Below are 9,302 nucleotides of genomic sequence, written 5' to 3'. Positions count from 1 at the left end.
AACAGAAGAGTCCACATCCTTTCCTTCCCTTGGACTCCCTGAGAAAAGTTAATTCTCTCACCATCATGAATCCTAATGGCCAATGAAATGAAGATTTGGGTGAGAAATGATGTGATCTTGAGGAAGGCTGGGGTTCAAATGTGACAAATTTTAACTCCTCTCTTTGCATTGCCTGCTCAAATAGTTCATGATTCAGTCACTAGACAAGGAGGCTTCCTGATTTCCCTTTCTGGCCCCGTCTCTCCCCCATTCTTTTAAACAAATTTTTTAGAATATTTATTTTATTTATTTGACTGTGCCAGGTCTTAGTTGCCACACACGGGATCTTTAGTTGCAGCACAGGAACTGTTAGTTGTGGTATGTGGGATCTAGTTCTCTGACCAGGGATCAAACCTGGGCCCCCTACACTGGGAGCACAGAGACTTAGCCACTAGAGCACTAGGGAAGTTCCTCCCCCCATTCTTGGGGAGCTACATTGCTACTTTCCTATGTTGATGAGTACAATTCACCATCCCAAATTGAAATTGGGCATTGGAGTGCCCCATCCTAAGGAATGTCAAAGATACAGCTAAGGTAGAGCTGCTGGCCATAAAGAAAATATGTGCGGACATGTCTGTAATACATATGTATGTATACATATACATATATCTGACTCTAAGCTTCTTATAATTCCATGAGCTAGCAAAAAGCTGGCCACAAGAAGAAATACCTGACTTCAAAAGAATCATTTTCATAATTCTGCTTCAAAAAGTCTCTCTGGAGAGACACATGGATAGGTCAACATATTCTCTCTTCTTTTCTCTTTTTCCCTGTCCCTAGGAGTCTCTTGGCTCTTATTATTGTTGTTGTTGTTGATTTCTCACAGCCCCAAGGCAAAAATATGAATTAGATAAAGTTGATGGTTAGCACTTCCAAGTGGTCCCACCACTAAAGCCCTTTTCTGATTCTTGTTACCCTTAGAGTGTCTTTCAAGAAACTGATTCAAGATTTCATTCTCTCAGAATCTCTCACGTTTTCAGGTGTCAAAGGAAATAGATAATCTGTCCTACAAAAGAAAAATCAATCCCATATCAACAGTAGAGGGTTAGGGGAGCCAACAGTTAACCGGGAGCCTCCTATCTTGGTAAGCTGTGAAGACTGCCCTCTCTTCTGTGAATTATTTTGTATAATAGTTTAATCTAAGGACAGGTGTTAAAGGAACTTACAGATCTAGGGAAAAGGTCACTGTTGACCAATGAGAGAGGATGAGGCATGGATACTGTTTTTTGTTTGTTTGGGTTTTGGTTGTTGTTATTGCTGTTAAACTTCCCATGTGATTCCTAAGTGAAGGCAGGATGAAGAACAACTTGGAGGGATGAGCTTGGCAGATTGGAAAACACAGACATGAAAGAGAATGGAAGGTTTCTGTTGTGGAGATATGGTAAGACAAGTAAAGAGAGAGCTTCTGATTCAGGGACTTGAATACCAAGACATTGTGATTTGAATAAAAACAGCATCAACAAGGTGGTATTTTAAGAAGGTTAGTCTGGCAGAGCTCTGTACAAGATGGAGTATACTGAGTATACTGGCTGTGATGGAAAGAAAAGACTTGCCAAGAAACTAGTTGGGAGGTTAGTATAGCTGTTTTGGTGACTCAGACGGTATAGAATCTGCCTGCAATGTAGGATACTCAGGCTCAATCCCTGGGTTGGGAAGATCCCCTAGAGAAGGGAATGGCTACCCACTCTGGTATTCTTGCTCGGAGAATCCCATGGACAGAGGAGCCTGGCAGGCTACAGTCCATAGGGTAGCAAACAGTCAGAGAAGACTGAGTGACTAAGCACTCAGGCATGCATAGCTGATTTAGGTGAAAAGTAGTGAAGGTCTGATCTACGGTAGTAATTGCGGGAAGAGAGTAGGAAATGAACTTCAGGTACATGAGGTCAAGTCTCCCCAAACTAAGCCCAACTGAGACCGAAAGCAGATGCAAACAGTGAAATATACTGACATACTCCAGGTATTTTAAGTTCACCCAAGTTGTCTGTGCCCCTTATTTCACAGCTGCCTAGGTCTGCTTCCTCCTATTCAAGCTCACAAAGATGTTACTCATCAGATGAGCCTTTCAGGTTCTCCCACACCCTTAATTAAACACATTTGTTCCCAAAATTGATCAGTTTGAGATCAATCTGATATTCTGTCCAGTATATGCTGGACAGAATATGAGCCTAATTGGTTCATCCTCTTCTTCAACACACCCAAATACACCCAACCTTCAACTTCTCCTATCAGTCTTGCCTCCTCAGGCCAGACATGTCTGATCCTACTTAGGATGCTTGTGTAAACAAGATATAGGGCATTTTCAAGATGCCAGGAGATTCCCTCATGCCCCTTTCTAGGCAACACCACCACTTTCTTCAGGGAAAACCATTATTCTGGGTTCCATCACTGTTGTGGCCATGCTTCATATAAACTTCATATAAATAGAATCGTAACGTACTGTGAATAGCTTCTTTCGTACAGCATAACTATCTGTGAATATAATTTATCCATATCTTTGCATGTAGCAGTTTATTCTTTTTACTTGCTATGTAGCATTTCCTTGTATGAATATACCACAATTTATCTATTCTCCTGTTGATAGCCATTATAGTTGTTTCCGATTTGTGGGTCATTATGAACAGTGCTGACATGGGGTTTCCCAAATGGTCCAGCCAAATCACCTTACAGCAAAGCTTTTTTAACAAACTCCACCCACGTTGTTCTGGGTAATTTTCTTGAATACTTGAAATCCCCCCCACTTTTTTTGGTTCTCTCTCTCTCGAAGTTCTGTTGTTCAAATGATGAATCACCTGGACTGACTCTTTAATACCCTTACCTTTTTGTTCCCATTTTTCACCTTTAAAAAATACTTTGTTTGGAATTAGGTAGTAGTGATAGTGGCACAACACTGTTGTGAATATACCACCACCTAATTGCATGCTCAAAAATGCTTAAAGCAACATTTCGTTATATATATTTTACCACAATATTTGGGTCCCTCCAAAAATTCTACTTTCTGAGAAATTGCCTCTACCAGATCTTTCAATTTTTCATTTTAGCCATCATATTTATAATAAGAGCTGGGCTTTGTTTTCTATACATTAGTTTTGCTGCAGCTCTCTGCTCTTATTTAATGGGAGTTTTCAAGTGTTTTGTGCACATTTTTTTATCTTACAGAACCAATTTACTCCAATTTGCTCTTTTCTCTAGTCTTCAAAGGTAATCCTTGCTTTCTCATCTAAGAAGAAAATACTAGCACTGACTGGGAGGTCTAACAGTGTGGTTGTCTCTGAGGTAGAGGAGGTGGGAGGATGAGGGCAAGGGATAGCTTTCTTTCATGGACTTCATATGATAGCTGACTTTCAACCTGTGCTTTCCAAAGAGTGGCTTGCAGACTCTCTAGAGCTGTGCTATCCAACATGGAAATGAAAAACTCAGTTCCTCAGTCACACTAACCACATCTCCAATGCTTGATGGCCACACGTGACTAGTGGTACTATAATGGATAGGACAGATACAAAACATTTCCAAACTCACAGAGTCCCATCGGACAGCACTATCTTGTGGGGTCATGAAATCAGTATAGAGGGTGACAACCAGCATTTAAATAAACGAAATAGAGTCACTGGTCATCTCATTATTATTGTTTTTTCCACATAAACATTGTCATAAAATATTGTTTCATATACACAGAAGCAGGGGCTTCCCAGGTGGCTCAGTATAAAGAAACGGTCTGCCAAGGCAGGAGATGCAAGTTTGATCGCTGGGTCGGGAAGATCCCCTGGAGAAGGAAATGGTGACCCACTCCAGTATTCTTGCCTGAAAAGTCCTATGGATAGAGAAGCCTGGTGGGCTACAGTCCGTGGGATCACAGAGCCAGACACAACCGAGGGACTGAGCACGAGCAGGATACACATAAGTGTATGGTCACAGCATCGTGGATCATGTTTAAAAAAAATTGAAAGCACTGTTGAATTGTGTGTGCACAGCCCTGCTTTTTAAAGAGAGAACGTGGGAGTGACAGAAACTCTTGGTACCTAGTAGCATGGCATCATCTACAGCCTCATATCCCTATAGGAAACTTGGGACCAAGGGAATCTTATAAAAAAAAAAAAAAAAAATCACCTTGGGATAGCAAAATCACAATAAGAAAGCTAGATGTGATGGGACTTAGGGTCAATTACACTCCTTATTTCTTCTGTCATTCATCTTTCTCTATTTACAAAGGGCTTTTTTTTTTAAGTCCAGTCTTCCCCCTTTCTTTCTTTGATATAGGAAAAAGAAACTAAAGCTAAGGGGAGTGTTATGAGATTTGTCCATGGCTACAAAACTAGCAACAGAGTGAGCCCAGGTCTCCTCACCTCTAAATCCAGAACTCTTTCTACCAAGCCTTCAAGGACTAGCAGTCCTTTGAGTCCCTGAGTGTGCCAGCCAATATGTTAAATAACTTGACTGATGAATGTTGCCTGGATACAACAATGATGATGATAACAGCTAACATATGTTTTTGTTGGTGCTGGTAACATATGCTTACTATGTTTTAAACAGTTTAACTCATTTTACCCTCACAACCATCCTATTATCAAACAACCTCATTTCTCAGGAAGGAGAAATGCAGTGGAGAGATGTTAACGAACTTGCCCAGTCACACACCTAGTGAGTGGCAAAGCCAGGAAACAGACTCAGGCAATGGTTCCCAGTCTCTAATACCATTTTATATACACCCTTGTATAACTCAGGTAAATTAATTTCTCCCTAAATTTTAATTAGCCTGAAGGTAACAATTATTTATTAGCACATGCTAACAATCCACACAACATGAATATGTTTTGTCCCACAGTATCCAGTGCTACAAAGGAATTTTACTCTATTAACCGTACGAAAGTAACAGCTTTGGGTTCAATCCTCCAAACTAATGGATGTGATTTCTACAAACCAGGTTATCTGCTAATGCAATTCTATAAACCTAGAGATGAGTACTTTTGAAATATGTATTTAAAGGTTTGGTTAATATTCCTCAAATTTGTAGATTTTATCCTGGCACATAATTAAGCACGAATTGGCTTGATAACATGGGTGGATTTATTTCTTAAGATTCGAGTGCAAACTTAAAAATCAGAACAAAGCTTTTCATCAAGGAAAACACAAAAATCTAAGTAACAATCCTGCAATCGTGCAATTTAACAGAAAATACAAATATGAATACATTCTAATTTGTAACTACATTTGAAAATTAAAATATTTCTCTCCAAATCCCAAATACCCCACAATCTTTAATCTGTTTTCATCTTGCTATTCCAGAAACATCTGTAACGTGCCATCAGGAAAATATAGGCAAAGATTATTAATCAATCTTTATGACCACAGAAACATCATTCTTAACTTATGACTTTTTTAATCATCCATCTGTATCTCAGTTCCAAAAAGTGATACAATTATACCTCCACTCCAGAAAAAAAAAAAAAGAATCAATACAAATATCAAGGAGGCAAGATACTTTCACATAATTAAAGCAAAAGTCACAGGTGTTTGACTTAGAAATGTACATACTTGTAAGAAATTTTGGAAGCAAGATACTTTCATGTAATTAAAGCAAAAGTCACAGGTGTTCGTCTTAGAAATGTACATACTTGTAGGAAATTTTTTAAGTACAATTTTATTTGATGGCTGACATGTAATAATAACAGTGAACGATTTAAACCGGTATAAAAATGTAGGATCAAAATCTTTAGGCTCAAATACTTGAAAAGTCACTATGAATATGGAAAGATCTGTTTACATAAACAAGTGTATTTTTTGATGAAAAATCGGGGGGTAGTGGCATCTCCCTGGTCCCTTAACAATATTTGGATTTTCACAAAGAATTAGCAGCACCCATCCTTAAGTGTTAATTACGTGTTTCTAAAGGAGCCATACAACAGATTAGTTGGCAGTGTTCTAGCTTTTGGGAGATGGGAGTGGGTGGGGGTGCAAATATCTGAGTATGTATGCATGCACTCACACATTTAAAATCACCATTCCAAAAGGGGGGGTCACATACTGAAAAAGTCTAAGTACATCATCCTTAGAGGGTCAACAGTGGGCCAGGAACAGCAGAAGCTGAATAGTAGTCTACTTGGTAAGAATGGTTTTTCACACTTCAAAGGCAATTTGGGAAGAATGAGAATACTCACATACACGTAACTTCAGGGGGCCTTGCTTCAAATTTTACATTGCAGACACTGAACATTCTTTACAAAAACCTTCATTCTTGCTTATAATAACACCAGATGATTTTTCCTTTTTACCACCATATACATAACATTTAAATATTTTCTTTATAAATATTCTAGAGCAAAAAGAATGTGTTTTGTTGCAGTGGTGGCCCACAACTGTACAAAGCAATATAAGCAACATATATATATATAGGTATATATATATATATGTATATATATAAAATGATTAAGAAAAAAGTGCAAAGAATAACAGTATTAAGAAGTTTTGTGGTTTTGTTTTTTTTAACAATAACTATGTTCAAGTGTGACTATATTTCAGGGATATATAATCCCAGATTTCAATTAAAGATTCAAAAAGAAGCCCACACACAAAGTCACTGCACAAATATCAGTCCCTTATTGAGTAACTTCCCTTCTCCCAAATCCAGCATTTCCAGTTTCTAAACTCTTCTTACAAACAGGAAAAAAAGTAGTAACAGTGTGTTCTTCCCTTTAACTTCCCCAAATTCATCCAAGTTAATTAATCATTCATAGATTCAAACAAGATAGCAGGGAATTCATTTATCATAATTCGCTTTGCTAAAATTAAAGCAAAATGAAATACTTTTAGAAATACCAATTGATCAAGAATCAAATCAGCAACAGCAAACAGACCTTAAATTATAAGTGTGATTTAATACAATTTAAAATCAATCCCTGTTATTAAAGATAAATTCAGAATCTAAATCCTTTCCCAGGTTCAATGCTATGCAAGGGTCAGGATTCGAAATACTCAGGATTTCATCACCTTTTCTAACAGAGAAAATGCTCCCACTAAAATTTGATTAAATTTCTATCATTTTAACTCTTGGTTTCAGTCTTATTTTGAACAAACAGAGAAAGGAAATTTTCAGCATTTTGAAGATGTACTTTTATACTTAAGCCATTCAAATAATTACAGCTACTGATTTTCCATCTCCAAGTTTCAAATAACAGTTCAATTTCCCTTTAAATGTATTACTAGATATTTTTGGTGCATTTATATGTTTTTTATTCTAACTTCAGGCACTGTAATTATTCACAATATTATAATGATTCTACATCTAACCTACACAACAATTGTGAATCCTAAAATGGTTTCCGATGTTTTTATTTGATTCTGTATATTACATTACAAATCAAGACAAATGGTTGGAAGAGAATTTTAAAGCCCTGGAGCACTTCTGCTTTGAGTAGTGTTAATACATTTTTTTGGTCATGCTTAATATTTAAGCATCTTTTGAACTAGGAAGACAGTAGATGTTGGAAGTTGCAAATTTCCTCAAACTACATTCTACTCCAGCTCTAATTTATTTTGTTCAACATTAATTTTTTTTCTTTAATGAAACATGTATCAGTTCAGTTCAGTCGCTCAGTCGTGTCCGACTCTTTGTGACCCCATGAAGTATAATCTTAGGCTAATTTTTAAAAACAGAAGTTTTGTTCTAAAATTAATAACACAATTACAGGGAAATAACTTTTCAATTTCAGCTTCACTAGAACATGGAAACTAGTTAAAGTGGACTTAATCACTTTTGGTTTTGATTTTTTGTTACTATGTCTTTAAAACGATACACTTTACATTCTAACAGACAGTTCAACAATGCGAGGCTTAAAACTCTAGAACCAAAAAAAACACCAAGCCACCTTCTGCACAACTGTAAATACAAGATCAGCATTTTATTTGCCCCCATACATTCGCTCAATGTCTTTGAGGTAATGGTTCTTCAGTTCCTTCCTTTTCAGTTTGAAAGCATCAGTGACCAAACCAGTTTCAGGGGTCCAGGGCTCTGGGCTTAATCGAACCTTGATTGGGATTTCAAATCGCTCCAGTTTCACTGAAATGAGAAGTGTGGGGGCAGGGAGAGGAACAGGGGAGAGAGGGAAGAAAGGAGGGGGAAGAGCAAGAGAGAGAAACAATTAATAAAACATGAATTTTGCAGGATTTAGATGATGCAGGTGATGAGATAAACTTACTTAGTGGTATGTTATAGTTAATTAATAATACCACCACCTTATAATTTCATTTTACACTTCTCAAAGTACACATCAATTGTTTCAGTTGGATGGTTTTGGTCTATGCAGTTTTTTTTTCCCTAATATATATGTCCCCAGGTGGTGCAGTGGTAAAGAATCTGTCTGCCAATGCAGGAGATGCAGGTTCTATCCCTGGCTCAGGAAGATTCCCCAGAGAGGGGCATGGCGACCCATTCCAGTATTCTTTCTTGGAGAATCCCATGGACAGAGGAGCCTGGCGGCTATAGTCGACGGGGTTGCAGAGTCGGACATGACTGAGTACACACACACACACACACACACACATATATATATATGTGTAGACACCCTCCTATATAGAGTCTATCTGCTGCCCCCTCTGCCTGGAATGGCATTCCCTATTGTAGCTGCACAGCTCACTTCCTTACTTTATCCAAGTGTCTGTTCAAATGCCACCTCCTCAGAGAGGACTTCCCTGACCACTCCTAACAAAACAGAAGTCCCTTTGTCTCTCTGTATCCCCTTATGCTATCTTTTCTTCAAAATACTTATCACCACCCCATACATTGTATATGTGTCTCACTTATTAAAATGTAAGCTTCATGAAAGCAGGGGCTTTGTTCTATTCGCTGCCATTCACAGGCTACATTGAGCCCTCAAGAAGCACATACATATTTATTCACTCATTCCACAGAAAATTAGCCTCTAGATAACTGTTTTTCAGAAACTTTATTATAATTCAAATAATCAAAAGGGGGTTGTGAATTTCATACTTTTAAATGATACAAGAACTGATGTAGCACATAATGGGTTTGAGTTAGACAACACTTATTGAAAGAAATATAAGAAAATGGTGAAAATAAAGAGAAGCGATCAATATAGTACTCAGTGATTTTAAATCTCAATAAGTTATAGTCAGTGAAGTTACTTATTATTAATACAATGTCTTCTTTAAGATTCTGAAGGCCCACTACTAACAATAATGTTAATCTACAGATGAGCTTTATTTTATACACTATTATTTAAAACAGCAGTTTTGAAGACACAAACATCCGC

The 9,302-nt window shown here is 37.5% G+C and overlaps 1 protein-coding gene across 6 annotated transcripts in view; it reads right to left on the bottom strand.

Moving 5' to 3' along the window:
- Window positions 1-5,077: 5,077 nt before the first annotated feature.
- Window positions 5,078-9,302, bottom strand: part of ACSL4 (acyl-CoA synthetase long chain family member 4) — a 77,595-nt gene continuing 73,370 nt past the window's right edge. For all 6 annotated transcript variants that reach the window (XM_086386637.1, XM_086386638.1, XM_086386639.1 and 3 more), the window contains exon 16: window positions 5,078-8,089. In XM_086386637.1, coding sequence (XP_086242763.1) covers window positions 7,932-8,089 — 158 coding nt within the window. In that variant the 3' untranslated portion in view covers window positions 5,078-7,931. The remainder of the gene's footprint in view (window positions 8,090-9,302) is intronic.

The sequence above is a fragment of the Bos grunniens genome, chromosome X (assembly GCF_055505025.1).
Source record: "Bos grunniens cultivar Pamir isolate PY7600 chromosome X, Bosgru_T2T1.0, whole genome shotgun sequence".
NCBI classification, from domain to species: domain Eukaryota; kingdom Metazoa; phylum Chordata; class Mammalia; order Artiodactyla; family Bovidae; genus Bos; species Bos grunniens.
Note: the sequence above shows the minus strand (reverse complement) of the source record. Positions and strands in the feature narration are given on the sequence as shown.